Source organism: Aspergillus alliaceus (genome assembly GCF_009176365.1).
Source record: "Aspergillus alliaceus strain CBS 536.65 unplaced genomic scaffold BDW43scaffold_2, whole genome shotgun sequence".
NCBI classification, from domain to species: domain Eukaryota; kingdom Fungi; phylum Ascomycota; class Eurotiomycetes; order Eurotiales; family Aspergillaceae; genus Aspergillus; species Aspergillus alliaceus.
Genome location: NW_022474685.1, coordinates 782,912 through 796,818, shown reverse-complemented (window position 1 = coordinate 796,818; position 13,907 = coordinate 782,912). Strand labels below are relative to the sequence as shown.

The following is a 13,907-nucleotide window of genomic DNA, read 5'->3' as shown; positions in this document are numbered from 1 at the left end:
TTTTCTTACTCTCTTGCTTGCCTATTCCTCACTCCCTCGCCAAAGTCGTGGCCCTCGATACCACTTCCGTGCATACACTGCCCAGTTCACCCCAGCCACAAGACCCATAACTCCAAGGACCGCCGAGGTGTAATCTACAACCGGTCAGTACGATTTTAAACACCAAGCGAAAATTGATCGTCTTAACTCACTCATATTACTCCCCGTCACAGGCCGCACCGTAGGAAAGTCGTAAAATACCAACACCAAGATGGCAAAACACACGGTGATCAGATTGGCACCCCACCCCACTATATTGGGCAATCGGAACGTGCGCGAAACCGGCAACCAGGTCGCGGATCGGCAGCGATACAACAGTAACGCAGCAGGGAATGCATACGAGATATGTTGCAGAACTAGTCCGGTGCCGATGAAGGCGCTGAATGCCGATGAGGACCCTAAATAAATACACCCGATCAGGAACACCACGGCATAGTTGAAAACCAGAGCCCTGACCGGTGCGTCCAGTCTGTCATCCAACTTTCTAATCCATTGACTTCCGACGAGGGCCTGGTCTCGCGCCAAGGCCCAGGTGAGACGCGACGCGGTTTGCTGAGCCCCTGTCAGCGCAAAGATGGCGGCGAGTAAGAGGAGGCTGATGAAGACGGTCGCTACGGTAGGGGAACGCGTCGCCTGATGCCACATTTCGTAGATGGGGACTCTTCCCAACCGATTCAAATTAATCCTGAAGCGGAGGTTGGATGGGGAGGGGGTTTAAGCTCACCCAGTTGCCGATGCCACCACGGCTTTCAAGTCACTGGTACAGTACAACATGGTGACCATGAACGCAAAGGAGGTGGCAAAGCCGATGATGAGGGTAATCATCAAAGCACGGGGCACGGCCGTTGCCGCACTCCGACACTCCTCCGCCAAGTGCAGTACACCGTCAATGCCTGCGTACATGTAGTTGGGGGAGACCAGGCCGGTCAGAAAGGCCACTCCATCTGAGTTCCATCCACTGTCATTGAGAAAGGTCGCCCATACCATATCCGACGGCTGGTACAGGGCTGCGGAGCGAGCCAGGCAGGTAACTATGATAGCGACAAAACTGGTGAGGTTTATCACGACTACGAGCCTCATGAGACGGTCCGGTTTGAGCCACTAGTTCGGATGCCGAGACACTTACAGCAGATATCATGAAACCAGAGGGACTTTTTTAATAAGGTGATATTGTACAGCAGTACCAGCCCGTTGACAGATTGGTAGATCAGGAAATAGTGCCACGGCTGCGAATGATAGTCTGAATTATAGAAGAGGACAATCCCTAGGATGAGCTGTGCCGGGATAAGTGCAATCCCCGTGCAGATGGCAATCCACGCGAGCATATTGCAGACCCCACAGCAATAGCTCTCGGGATGGGGTCAATGTTTGCCCGAATATGAGTCCTGCCAAGGGGGTGGACGTACCAATGCCCGACTCAGCGGCTCAGGAGCCAAAATCGAGGTCCAGTGATACTGCCCTCCGGCGGTTGGGTAGATGCTTGCCAACTCCGCTAGGGTGAGTGTACACGCTCCGCCGAGGAGGAAGACCAGAATTAAGCCATAGACCAGTGTGACTGGCCCACCCTGCACGATGGCGAGGGTCACGGTGGCAGCCACTCCCGCCCAGCTATCACATATAATCCAGCTGGCGGATATCGTTTGCAGGGGAGTCAGGTTCCGCGTTCCTTGGGGCTGAAGAGCGAGTCCTTCGAGGCATGCCAGATCTCCATGATGGATCGTGTCTGTGTAGGAATGGAAAGGGGTTACTATACCGTGTATAGAGCCCAGGAGGAGACACTTACGGCTGTCAACATCTACACTTTGTGCTGTAGTCGGTCAGTAAGATGCACCGTAGTTGTTTTAAAACCATTCCAACCCGTACCACGCTTTGATTTTCTTTCACCTGAGTCCATGCTTGCTTTACCAATAGTTAGTTGTCGCTGGTAGACAGGACCTTGAAATGAGAAGAATCCTGGTGGCTTTTCTCAAATATATGCTCACTTAAGAAGATAGATATAAGGGACATGGATTATAACTTGGTCCACAAAAAGTGAGTTTCGTGGCATTTGTGGGGTTTGGAGCTTATTCCGCATTTCCCAAACGAGTAAAAAATCAGAGATAATTAAAATTGATATAACATGCCCTGATAAGCTTCCTGAAGGCTCCTGACAGCAACCATTGGTGACAATAATACTCGATTATATCTCTACATGATATTCATACATTCTTGCCGAGACCTTCAGCCCGAATGAAGGTGGGAAAAAGGGGACAAAAAAAAAACCCCAAAAAATAAAGAAAAGGGGGTGGCTGGTATTTCCAATTCACTTGACCTCCTTGCTTCATCAACTGTAGGCATACATTAGGTATTCCTCCAAATACAGTAGTATTTACAATAGAGAACGAATATCCGGTTGTGGTCGCAGCTCCTCCAGTACCGTCATCGCTGCATGAGTACCTTCTTCGATCGCTCCGTCGATAAAGCTGCGCCAGCCAACCGCCCAGTCGGAGTTGGCAAATAGGACGTTTCCATGCCGGGATCGGAGGACATCCAGGGATTTGGACACGAGCTGGGGAGGAGAAAAGAACCATGCCCCCTTGGCAAACTCATCCTTGCACCAGTTGTGAAATACCTGGAGCATTTTGAAGTCAGCGAATATACACAAGCCTCTGGATGACACGTCTAAGATGAACCATACCAGTCGTTTGATATCCATATTTCCAGGAGACAAGTTCTCCACCGCTCTTTTGGTTTCGTCGAGGTCCTCCTCGGGCTGCAGGTGGTTATGTGCTCCCCCGAAGCATACAATGTGCGTGTTCCCTGCCGGTGTGGTCCCATCCGCGATGGCGTAGGTAAGTTTATTGAATGGGTAGGAGATCCCTGTCCATGACCGCATCTTGGGGCTGGCAATCTCCGCGTGCACCTTGACACATTGGTTAACATGACCGGTACTCAGGGCCACTGCGCGTCGCGGGTCCAGGGGAGGGTAAAACGAGACAGAGCTGAGCACATTCAGCGGGATCGTAGAGACAAGACGCGCACTGCAATAGTGACGACCATCACGGGTGTTCACCACCACTTTGTGCCCCTGGTCGTCGATCGACTGAACGGGGCTGTTGAAGGTGTATGATAATCGCCCGGTTGCAAGTGATTCCCGAAAGAATCTGATCGCGAAACTGGACTGCCCGCCCTTGAACTTATAGGAAATGAGGTAATCCATGCAGCCTCGGTAGGAATATCCACACAAAGCCCACCAGTGGAGGAATTCAAAGAAGCTGGTTGTGTCGAGCGTGCCGCAACTGCAGAGCAGAATAAAGCTCTCCACTACAGCGCGCTCATTAGGTGTCAGAGACTGAGACAGCTCATTCAGGCGATCTAATACAGACATGTCGTCATACTGCCGGGAGGATGGGTTGTGAAAAGCGTCGTGCGGATACGGCATGATCTTCCTCCCCATCTCTCCATCGACATCGACGAACTTCTGCAACGCGCCGGCGAGAAGCGTGTCCTGATGGTACGGTCAGCGACAGATCGTTGAGTAGTCCATTCCACAGACCTCTTCTTCATGACTAAATACTGACGAGCCGTGGTGAGTGCGTAGTTGGAAGTGATTCACCCCGTGGGAGAAGTCGAAGGACGGCTCCAACTCGCTCCTCATCTGATATCGAGAGATTTCTCGCCAGACATGAGGCTGGCCCCAATGCACCCAAGTGCCCCCCATCTCAAAGGGATATCCCCCGATATTAGATGACCACGAGCGACCCCCAATGCGGTCCCGCGCCTCGATGAGAAGCACGCGGAGCCCTGAAACCGTTGTTAGGAGACTATACTGGATTAGAGGAATACACAACATACCGGCGAGACAAGCATCTCGGGATGCCGTGAGACCCGAATACCCTGCACCGACTACGATTACATCCCATTGGTTGAGGTTTGGCGGCACGTAGGTGGGTGGCGAGATGACGCTAATTGAAGGGACGCCTTGTAACAGACCCGTCTCAGCGGTCCATTGATATCCATCGCGAGAGCTCATGTTGTGTAAATTCTCTGTAGTCATTCGTTCATATACCATTGATAAGTGCGAAAGAAGGAGAGAGACAATGCTATCCTTCAAATTGGACCTAGGGCCTCCAATCGAGATATAGAATCAATGGCAATTCACCCATGTGCAATGATACTAAGATAGTATGTTGAACTTGCCACAAACGGGTAAAAGCATGAGAATATGGTCCCATAGATACCCTTACTTGCCCCATTTTGAGCTTCTTCCATACGGCAGTTTTAGCCAATGAGGGAATCTTCATCTTTCGACAGAAACATTGCCTTTTGCCGACCCGAAGTCTACCACAAATTACCGCATTGGGGCACTAAACAGAGAAAATTACGGAGACCGAGCATCTCTAGCCAGACAAGACGACAAATACAAGATTAAAAAAAAAGAATTTGAGGAATTGGGACAAAGGGAGCGGGACAGGGAGCTTTTACGTTTTGTATGTTCTGCGAGGATATGTTGCGTGTGAGTACTGAAATAGCTGCCTCTGGTGGCAGTGGAGATAAAAACGGCTTTTGACCCCGAGCATTTCCCCCGAGCAGCTCCCCAGAGCGCTGCAAGTGGGATGTATTGAAGGGTGATGATGGGCACCTGAACAACCAAGCTAACTGTGACATGGGGTTTCGACGGCGATAAAGGCTAACCCTAATACCTGGCACAGCCAGGGGGCTACACTGTAGATGGGTTAAGCAGCGACAAGCCATTTGTAAAGCAATGGACTTTGAGGTGGGACGATTGCCCAGATGTGTAGACCAGCACAGAATCAAAGGACCTGTGGTGTCAGTGCCATTACAGCTAGATTGGGCAACAAGAACGTCACTTGTCAATCCCCGGCTGACTCTGTGATGCCCTCGAACTCACAATCGCGACACATATTAACCCATCGTTAAAGCCAAAGCTTCGAATGAGAAGCCCCCGAGTGCAGACCCAAACCAATACAACAACCCCAGACAATGGGCGTTAGCTGTGGGTTGGTCACTGCCGCCATGAGGATACAAACCGCTACGTGACAAGGTGCCAAGAGTAAAACGAAAATGCCCAATGGGCTTAGGGGATGCTAGAAGTAGGCGCTACCCAAGGGGAAAATCCCTGCAGTGGCAATATTAGATGATAGACTGGCCAAACTTGAACTCTTGAGCACTTGAGACCGGCTCTTTTACTTCGCATAGTACGGCTCGGACGAACCTGAACGGCGCTAGCTATATCGTAGCGCAAGAACCAATAGACTTCATTTTCTATCACTTGTGCTACTTGGCATCATTGCCGCGGTTGCTCTTAAAAGGTGCTATGTAACGCCACTCCGCGATATTCCGGGTTCCTGGTTGGCATCCGTGGCGAGCCTGTGGCAGGTATATCACCTCGTGAAAGGCCACACAGAGTAGGAGATTATCAAGCTCCCCAGAAGTCATGGTCCGTCGATCTCCAATGAACCACCGCTCCGTCGCAACCCGCTGACTTGGTATAGGCAATTTCGTTCGGGTCGCCGACAACGGAATCAGTGTTGCCCATCTCGATGCGGTGCGCCAGTTGCTCCACGCCAATATTACCAAGGTATAGACTATTATCCCGAACACATAGCATGGTTTGCTGTTGGTTCCCTAAATCTCGTTAGGGATCATGGTATTCGATCTTTAGCTTGCCTGGCTATCACTATATGAATCAGATGTCCAAGCGAGACCCTCATCTACAAATTCAAGCATCTCGTAACGTGGCAGCTGGCTACGCTTTCTCTAATATATAAAGTCAGAGATTATGTCGATCACCTGGAACTTTTAGAGAATCTATTATAAGCTGATAGGTCCAGGCAGCCGGTGGCGTTCGATTGCTGGTTCAACTACTCCGATTTCGATGTAAGTCGGCGAGGTGACCTTTTCTAGCCAATTCCAATTCTTCCCAACGGGTAGCAATATTCGCAATGCCATCGCCAATACACGTGCGTTAGCTCTGTATATCGCCATCATGGGTCATTATGTCTGGCTACATAACCTCTCCCACGGAAACCCGCTGCTCAGCCGGATTGGCTTGCAGCCTCCCTCCCACATTTTTGATACATGTCTCGCTGCTATTCAGCAAAGAAAATGCAGTTCTGCTGGTGTAAGACTCGATATGATGGGAGGCTCGCTACGTGTCCGTCATCAGTTACCTGATCGCCTGAGCGAGTCGGCGGTCTTCGGGGCTGGCTGCTGTGGCAAATATCGGTGCTGGCGCCGACACAACCGGTGCAACTCTACAGGCATTTTTCTATTATCTGATCCGCCATCCCCGGTACAAACTGATGCTGCTACGAGAAATAGAGGAGGCGCAGATTGGGGGCGATTTATCTGAAGTGGTGTTGTACGCGGAGGCCGCAAAGCTGCCGTATCTTCAAGCCCGCGTAGGTGACCTAACGAATAGTAATAGGTAACCAGGTTGGTAAAGCAAGCTCATGATAGCGGATCAAGGAAATAAACAGCTGCCATGCAGCGATTGAGACGGGGCTGCATCGTGTAATCCCAGCAGGCGGGCTCACCGTCGATGACCAATATATCCCAGCAGGAATACGTTCCAAATCCGTGTAGTCTCAAAACATTTCATGACTGAACCTGCTAGCATAGACGGTCCCTCGTATAGATCCATGGGGCTTTCACCGCAATCCCGGTCTCTTCGGGTCTGACTGCAACGACATCAATCCCTATCGTTAGTTGGCTCCAGAGCGAGCAAAGAAGATGGATACCTTCCTTCTCCAGGTAAGTTTGATTCGGTTTGTCCGTCTTCTTTGTCCGGCTCACCATCTGATGCCAAATGGCGGCGAATGCTGGTTATACATACCTTTCGCCAGTGGGGAGCAAGGTAAAATCACTGTCCTGGTCGGAACTTGGCGCACTTTGAGATCTCCAAGGTCACGGTCACCAATCATCCGAGACTATGAAATTCGACAGGCAGATCCCAGAAGCTCGTGGAGGTTTGGAACACACTTCACATCTGTGCCTTATGGTTGACCTTGTTGGTTATACAGACGGGGCCCGAATCAGCGTCGAGCGGATAGACTTGATATGGTTTGAGACGCACGCACGCACTTGTAAGCTATTGTACCTCCCCAGGGAGGTACAATACACAGGCTAGCGTGATACATCTGCATGCAAGGTGACAAACCTTCCGTTAACTAGCAATGTATACGCCAACGTAGGACCATTGTACCTAGTAGGTTGATGCCCTCAGGCATCATAAGAACCAACTAATTGAGGAAATAGAAATAAATTCCAGCCCATTGATGTCGCTATCGAGCAAACCCGTGAAATGGAAATAGTCTGCTTCTAGAGGTACATAACTCTAGGGCTGCAGATTGTAAGGAGTTACTAGATACATTTCGTAGCCTATATGCTGTAGTTGCTTTAATTGAACTAGATCCATCGTCAAAATTATATTAAGAATTGATGACCAAACAAATAGAGCGTGAAATAATTATGTTATTCTCCTTCAGTCAGTCTCATTCTCGGTGAAGCCAGTGTTTAGAGAACGACCGTCAGCTAAAGCATATATCGGAACCCAGGCGATCTATCGCCTAGCTTTGCCATCTCAATCGCATCGTAGCGGGCTATATCAACCCGATCCCGCTTCCGGTTAATATGCTGGTATGTTAGACGCAGGGCGATAGCGCTCAGAATCCCTACCATGCAGAAACCCAACTCCAAGGAGTGACCCAAGGTATACTTTGGTGCGTCTTGGCTCCGGTAGAAGTTCGAGGCCATTGCTAGAGAGACCCAACGTTAGCGTAGGACTTCGGGCGATATTAAAGTGGTATATGGGTTGAGATTGGAAATAAAACGGAGAAGAAATACCTCCACTTAAATTTCCCAGGCCAATTTGGGTGGCCATTCCCGCCGCTCGTTTGTAGTCGCCGGCCAAGTTCACACTGAGCCATGTTACGTTTCCCGGAAAAGAGGGATAGATACCTAGGATGAGGGTTGAGCTGGGAAGCGGAATGGTTTTGTCGCCGGTAGGGTTGCAAAGATATGCACTTACCAATCACAACAAGGAATACACCGAAATAGACAACACCGGGTACCCCTCGTCCCGTAGAGGCGAGGACGATGATGAAGCCTAGGGCGATTAGGGACATGAAGAAAAGAATGAACGGGGACCGCTGCCCGTATCGATCAGAGAGCCATGCAGCTGCCACTGCAAGTACCGCGGCGGTAATATAAATAGGCACCGTAAGGAGCTGCGCCGTTGACGAGGTATATCCGAGATCCTTAATGATGGATGGAAGGAAGAAAGAGATGCCATAGAGGGGGCAAGTAATTCCCCAGTATACTATAGACGTAATTAACACTTCAGGCAGTATTAGAGCGTCCACGGGGATATATACTTAATAGACTGACATACACTTGCCAATCAGTTAACGCATCTACCACGTAAGTGATACGAAACTTAGCCTCCTCGCGTACAACGCCCTCTTGACGTGGTCCTTGGTTATTGGTCTGTGATTGCAACATATGAAGCACATATTCACGCTCCTCATCGGTAAGAAAGGTTGCCGTCTCAGGGAAGTCATGAATGAAAAACGGAGCGATAAAGGCGACTACAACGGTGAGCAGGCCTTCAAGAATGAAGATCCAGCGCCAGCCGGCATAGCCACCAACCCCGTCCATTTTCTAGGCTACCTTAGTGATTCGAGACGGGGAAGGATGATCCACGTGGGAAGCACATACGGCAATCGCATACGCCAGAATTCCGGAGAATGCACCGGCAACGCTCGCTGCACTGAAGAATAAAGTCTGACGATATTGAGCACGGTGACGAGGATACCACAGTGTGATATAGTATGCAATGCCAGGGTAAAGTCCAGCTTCTATGTCATTACAGGAGGACGCGTCAGTCGTATATCAGTGACTGAGAGTAGACAACTGACCCGCAACACCGAGAAAGATACGGGCGCTCAATAGCCCCGCGTATCCTTGTACTACTCCCATCAATGTCTATGGAAGTGACGGTTAGCCCAGTGGCGGACAGCAGAACGGGGTTATGAAGAGCCATGTACCATGACGATCCCCCAGGCTACCATAAGAAGAGGCAGCAAACGCGACGGTCTCAGTTTTTTTAACAGCAGATTACTTGGCAACTCAAATGCACAGTAGGTGAAAAAGAAGACCGTCACTAGAATCCTTTAGCTCATGAACTTTCATTACACTGTGGGGAGTATACATACAGCACCAATTGTATTCCTGCCCCGTCATATGTAAATCGTCAAGCAGTCCCTCAATTTTAGCATTACCAATGTTTCCACGGTCTAGAAAGGCCAGGAGATAGAGGACGGCAAGCATTGGAATGAGCCGCACGTCCATCTTGCGGAGCACCTGCTTCTCAAAGTCCGGGGTGTATATCATTGCAGCATCCGTAGCTTTCTCCGTAATTGCTCTGATTGGTGTTCCAACCGCTTCAAGGGCGATCGTGAAGGGTTTTTCCGTGTCTTCTACTGTCGGCGCCATGTTGAAAATAATAGAGATCGTCGAGGAAAAGGTGACATTTGTGAGGTATATACTGAAGTAGGTATTAAGGGATATGTAGAATTTATAGCTCAGTATACTACTACATATCCCCGCAACCTTGGCATTGATAGCACCCCATGGGGCAGCATGATAAAAAGTCGATCGCTGGTAGGTCGTCCGGCTCATGGGAACTTAACCCCAGGAAGATAGTCTTGCTATGAACGGCTAAAGTAAGCACTAAGTGGAGGTTACGATTCCCCGACGAATAGAAATCAACGAAGCTTGGGCCGCTCACATCGGATCCGTCCCTCGTACTTGATCGGAACCGAACCGACGTTCTGGGGCTAGTCAGGATCCTGAGAGTGGGTCTCTATTACTTACTACATAGCAATTCGGACGTTGGAAGGCCTTTAAAAAAGACATCTATGGCGAGGCTGCCTTCGATTATAACTGCATAACCCGTCGTCTCATAGAACTCACATAAACACAGCCATGGGAGACTCCAAGGCTGCTCATGGCTCGGTCGTGATCATTGGCGCCGGCACCCAGGGTAGGCGACTGGCGTACATGGTAAGATCCAATCTCTCAGGGTCTAATTGATGATATATTAACTCCTGGGTGTCTCATAAGTGGTCAAGCAGAGGAGGTACTGTGCATCTGATTGATCACAATAAACAGCAGCTCGAAGCAGCCTTAGGGTATGTGCTCCAGCTTCGAGCAAAGCCCACCGACGAGAGTGGGAACTGGGGCGACATAATTCTTTCCTGTCCAACCCAATTGGCATATGTGCTGCGGGATGCTTGGTTGGCTGTCGAGGTATTTGAACCCATCCATGAAAGTGGTAAATGGAGAGAAGAGTAAAAAGCAGAGAGAAGGAGGAAAGGCCACACAACAAATTGAGAATCACCCCTAACTGAAGGTTATACGCAGTGCGTCCCAGAAAAGCTGTCGTTGAAACAGGAGGTCATCAGCCAGCTCGATAATCTTGCCCCAGACCACGCGATTATCGCTTCGAACTCCAGTAGTTATGGGATTGGGGAAATCATACAAGGGATACAGCTGAGAAACGACCAAAGACTATTAAGTGCCCACTGCTGTAAGAGATCTATTCTTCAAATTTAAGGATTTCGCGATTGATCAACTGACCGCGGAGAATTAGACTGGCCACCCGAAACCTCAGGTACGTCTCACTACTTCTACATCTACTAGCCACCATATGAATGGCTCTATCTGACCGATCGTTGGCTTGGCTTTGAAGCGATCGAAATCATGGGTCATGAAGGCACCGATCCTTCATGTGTCGCTGTCCTCCTAGATCAATGCAGGGAGCACGGATTCTCACCTTTCCATGTTAAACAGAATTCCATTGGGTATATATATAATAGGTATAGTAGAAAAAATACTGCGCGGTATGTTAGATTGCACGCTAACTCCTAACGATACCCCAGAATATGGGCTGCCATCAAACGAGAAACCCTGCTCGTGCTGTCTGAAGGGGTCTGTGGGCCACAGGAGATTGATGCCATTTTCAAGGACGTTTTGCAAACACCAAAGGGCCCCTGTGAGCAGATGGATGTTGTGGGCTTGGATGTCGTGCTAGATATCGAGAATCACTATGCGGAGTCGCGAAGTGGCCTTCCAAGCGAGCCACGAGAACTGCTGAAAGAGATGATACGGAACGGCCTCCTGGGAGTCAAGGGTCAACGAGGATTCTACGACTACAGAGACGCACCGGAGCAAGTACCCCGGCTTTAACCAAGTGGTTGTTCAACTTGTGCCCTTGGTTGGAAGGACTTTAGCAAATATATATGTGCTCCCTTGCGAGGGAAGCCTTCTTCTATAGATCAAATAATCATCCTGTCCTAGAATGTACGGAGTCGAAAAGACACACCTTATCGCCTTGGACCTTCCCAGTAATAAGTATCGCTGTGGGTATTGATGTCTATGGGACTATGTACATAGATATCAGCATCACCTGTGCCATTGTGGGTCTATACTAAGGTAGGGGACTAGTGGTTCTACACCGGAGTGCGAACTCCTTTCTGAGAATGCCCCCTTGGCGGCTTGGACAGACTTGGAGCTCTGTGGAAGGTGATCCAATGCACGAGATAAAACCGATTGCAGGTTTTTGTGTGCGTCTCCACCAATCCTGCCGAGGGTCAAGTCGCGGTCCACGGCCTTATGCACCAGCTGCACAGCGGCCACGATATGGTGAGGATAAGGATCAATGGCGACGATAGGAACAGGAATCCCGTCCCTTAGAGTACAACTAGAGTTTGATTTCTGCGGAATGTTTAATGTTACGGTGTTGCTGAGGCCAAATATTAACGTGTTGACTACCGCATTCTGAGCATCTGCACTTGCCTCGGCCAGCTCGGCCAGTAAGTCGAGGCGACTCGTGGCCTCGGCAGCGTTGACGAGCAACAGAATACTGAGGTGATAGTGCAACATCAACGAGTCTGCAAGAATGTTAGCTGATCGCACCGATTCACATGGGAACAGCCACTCACACCAGCGGAATCTAATCTGCTCCCCAAGAAAGGGCATCCGCCGCTGGCATGCCTCCAACGGCTCACGATAGATGTCATTAAACTCCTGGATAAACCCGGAAACCAGCCGAAACGCCCGCTTTACTTCCGATTCATCATGGCCATCCCTGAGGGCTTCCTTGAAGACTGCGGTCAGCTTCCACGCCAGGAGCTTCCACGCGGACCCGCTGGCCACGATCTGACTCGCTCGCTCATCCGTTATTTCGCTGACAGCATGGGCATGCCATTCCTGCATTTGCTTCTGGAATTTGACGGCTCCGGCCCTCACCAGGCGCCACGGGAGTTCCGCCTCGAACCCCAGGAGTCCCGCCGAGAGGAGTGGCCGGCAATTGAGTGTTAAGGACGCCGATGTATCAAATGTCAGTGCGGCCCAATATGCGATGTTTTCTGCGGTGAGAAACCCCTCCGTTGCCACGGCCTCCGGAATGGCTACGATTGCCCTGGACCTCGCCGGCTGCGATACTTTGGTCCCATTAAATTGCACGCTCCGTTGGCGCGCGCGGAGGGTCTGGATCTGTTGCAGCGCGGCGTGGATGCATGCCTGGCCCGAGATGCCGTCCAGCTCCTCTTCCTCCGAGATCCCCGCCGGGATTGGGGTCAGGGCGAACAGGAAGAGGGTCAGCATCGACCGGTATGATGGGCGATTGATCACCCGCATCATATCCCGACGAGCATGTCGCCATAATGCATGCACAACGTGATGGCACCACTGCGTTGCCTCCGGATTCCCCGAGGTGAGCGGCAACCATCTCGCTGAGAAGGCGGCGATCGAACCCCGAAGAGAGTCATTCTCCCGATCACCACCGCTGTGTTCCGGGACCAAGATCATTGCCGGATCGCGAAGTGACATCTCTCTCATCCATCCATCGAGATGCTCGCAGATCTCCAATATGCTCGGGTTGTGGGCACCGACACTGTTTTCAGAGCTGTCGCATGTCAGCCACGTGGGGCCAGGGGGAAGTGGCGTGGCAGGAAGATTTGCTCGTACAGAAACGGGCAGCCATAACTGCTCATCCACGAGCTAAAAATGGCGTCGAAACCGGCGCGATAAATTTTCCGCAGCAAATGAGCGTCCGAGGGGTTCAGAATTTCGAGCGGGGAAACCGTCACGATCGCGTGGTCCGGCGCAGGTAGTAGGTTTGACTCGTTTCGAAACCGATCCGGGCTCGCGGTTCTCGGTCGGCGGCTCGCTGCTCTTGGGTCGTGCGCATCACGAACAGACGAGGTTCTCTTACTGTTTGCGGTTGCCGGGTGTTGTCCACGGCCTCCGTCGCGAGGTGATTCCCTGGAGACACGGCGCCCGACGTTGCCAATCCACTACGACAAAGGTATCAGTGACGCTGCCTTGTCTCGGACGAATTCCGGTTCCCAGGGACGCAGGGGGCATACCTTGAAAGTACATTGCCGGTGCCGTTTGAGACATCGGCTGCAGGAGTCATTGGCATTCCTCCTATTCAAAGCATCGCACCTCACGCGTGATCGGCGACATTCATCGCAACTTGAGAATTGGATGCGGCGCGGGACAATGGTACTCTGCATGCTCACGATGGTTTATCTCACCAATAAAATGGAAGGTGAGGAGTGTCAACAGAGTGTTAACCACGATGAGATCCACCTCCTTACGGGGCGTACACATACTAGAGTCTACTAGTCTAGTGATGTGATAGAGACTAGTAATACCGTGTCGTGTAGTATGTACACTGTGTACAATGTAGATAGAGTATGGAGTGGATTTGTTGCGGGGAATCCAATCAATCCATTGTGTTTGCATGGTTTGCACTTGGTCACGAGTGGAGTGGTGTCCTGCCTCAGGCCGGAAGG

The 13,907-nt window shown here is 50.7% G+C and overlaps 6 protein-coding genes across 6 annotated transcripts; 2 read left to right on the top strand and 4 right to left on the bottom strand.

Moving 5' to 3' along the window:
- Positions 1 to 21: 21 nt before the first annotated feature.
- On the bottom strand, positions 22 to 1,933 carry BDW43DRAFT_296353 (amino acid/polyamine transporter I; the record flags this gene model as incomplete). The annotated part of the gene is made up of 6 exons (XM_032044192.1): positions 22 to 134; positions 192 to 700; positions 764 to 1,106; positions 1,166 to 1,388; positions 1,446 to 1,786; positions 1,903 to 1,933. The coding sequence occupies 6 exons, from the start codon at positions 1,931 to 1,933 to the stop codon at positions 22 to 24; spliced, it is 1,560 nt and encodes a 519-aa protein (XP_031905815.1).
- Positions 1,934 to 2,407: 474 nt separating this feature from the next.
- On the bottom strand, positions 2,408 to 4,051 carry BDW43DRAFT_305864 (flavin monoamine oxidase family protein; the record flags this gene model as incomplete). The annotated part of the gene is made up of 4 exons (XM_032045884.1): positions 2,408 to 2,650; positions 2,717 to 3,526; positions 3,575 to 3,822; positions 3,874 to 4,051. The coding sequence occupies 4 exons, from the start codon at positions 4,049 to 4,051 to the stop codon at positions 2,408 to 2,410; spliced, it is 1,479 nt and encodes a 492-aa protein (XP_031905814.1).
- Positions 4,052 to 5,022: 971 nt separating this feature from the next.
- BDW43DRAFT_296351 (uncharacterized protein) lies at positions 5,023 to 7,047 on the top strand (the record flags this gene model as incomplete). The annotated part of the gene is made up of 10 exons (XM_032044191.1): positions 5,023 to 5,039; positions 5,295 to 5,418; positions 5,452 to 5,479; positions 5,535 to 5,620; positions 5,682 to 5,772; positions 5,925 to 6,235; positions 6,303 to 6,469; positions 6,522 to 6,621; positions 6,664 to 6,745; positions 6,971 to 7,047. 10 exons carry the CDS (start codon positions 5,023 to 5,025, stop codon positions 7,045 to 7,047), a joined length of 1,083 nt encoding a protein of 360 aa, XP_031905813.1.
- Positions 7,048 to 7,509: 462 nt separating this feature from the next.
- BDW43DRAFT_319244 (major facilitator superfamily domain-containing protein) lies at positions 7,510 to 9,537 on the bottom strand (the record flags this gene model as incomplete). The annotated part of the gene is made up of 8 exons (XM_032048867.1): positions 7,510 to 7,799; positions 7,888 to 8,001; positions 8,072 to 8,362; positions 8,418 to 8,703; positions 8,761 to 8,900; positions 8,961 to 9,027; positions 9,090 to 9,205; positions 9,258 to 9,537. 8 exons carry the CDS (start codon positions 9,535 to 9,537, stop codon positions 7,576 to 7,578), a joined length of 1,518 nt encoding a protein of 505 aa, XP_031905812.1. The 3' UTR covers positions 7,510 to 7,575.
- Positions 9,538 to 10,029: 492 nt separating this feature from the next.
- Positions 10,030 to 11,292, top strand: BDW43DRAFT_319243 (3-hydroxyacyl-CoA dehydrogenase family protein; the record flags this gene model as incomplete). Its single annotated transcript, XM_032048866.1, has 6 exons — positions 10,030 to 10,107; positions 10,168 to 10,353; positions 10,498 to 10,633; positions 10,697 to 10,717; positions 10,796 to 10,922; positions 10,986 to 11,292. 6 exons carry the CDS (start codon positions 10,030 to 10,032, stop codon positions 11,290 to 11,292), a joined length of 855 nt encoding a protein of 284 aa, XP_031905811.1.
- A 123-nt stretch (positions 11,293 to 11,415) lies between these two features.
- Positions 11,416 to 13,773, bottom strand: BDW43DRAFT_260393 (Zn(II)2Cys6 transcription factor domain-containing protein). The gene is made up of 4 exons (XM_032040201.1): positions 13,476 to 13,773; positions 13,075 to 13,403; positions 12,048 to 13,012; positions 11,416 to 11,996 (listed from the first exon to the last, which is right to left on the bottom strand). Exons 1-4 carry the CDS (start codon positions 13,623 to 13,625, stop codon positions 11,509 to 11,511), a joined length of 1,932 nt encoding a protein of 643 aa, XP_031905810.1. The 5' UTR covers positions 13,626 to 13,773; the 3' UTR covers positions 11,416 to 11,508.
- Between the last annotated feature and the right edge of the window lie 134 nt (positions 13,774 to 13,907).

Bases quoted from the DNA above. Each gene is read 5' to 3' on its own strand.
- BDW43DRAFT_260393 (XM_032040201.1), bottom strand. From the start codon at position 13,625: ATGCAGAGTACCATTGTCCCGCGCCGCATCCAATTCTCAAGTTGCGAT. The intron at 13,013-13,074 runs GTACGAGCAAAT...GACATGCGACAG, and splicing joins AGTTATGGCTGCCCGTTTCT to CTCTGAAAACAGTGTCGGTG. The intron at 11,997-12,047 runs GTGAGTGGCTGT...ACATTCTTGCAG, and splicing joins GCAGATTAGATTCCGCTGGT to ACTCGTTGATGTTGCACTAT.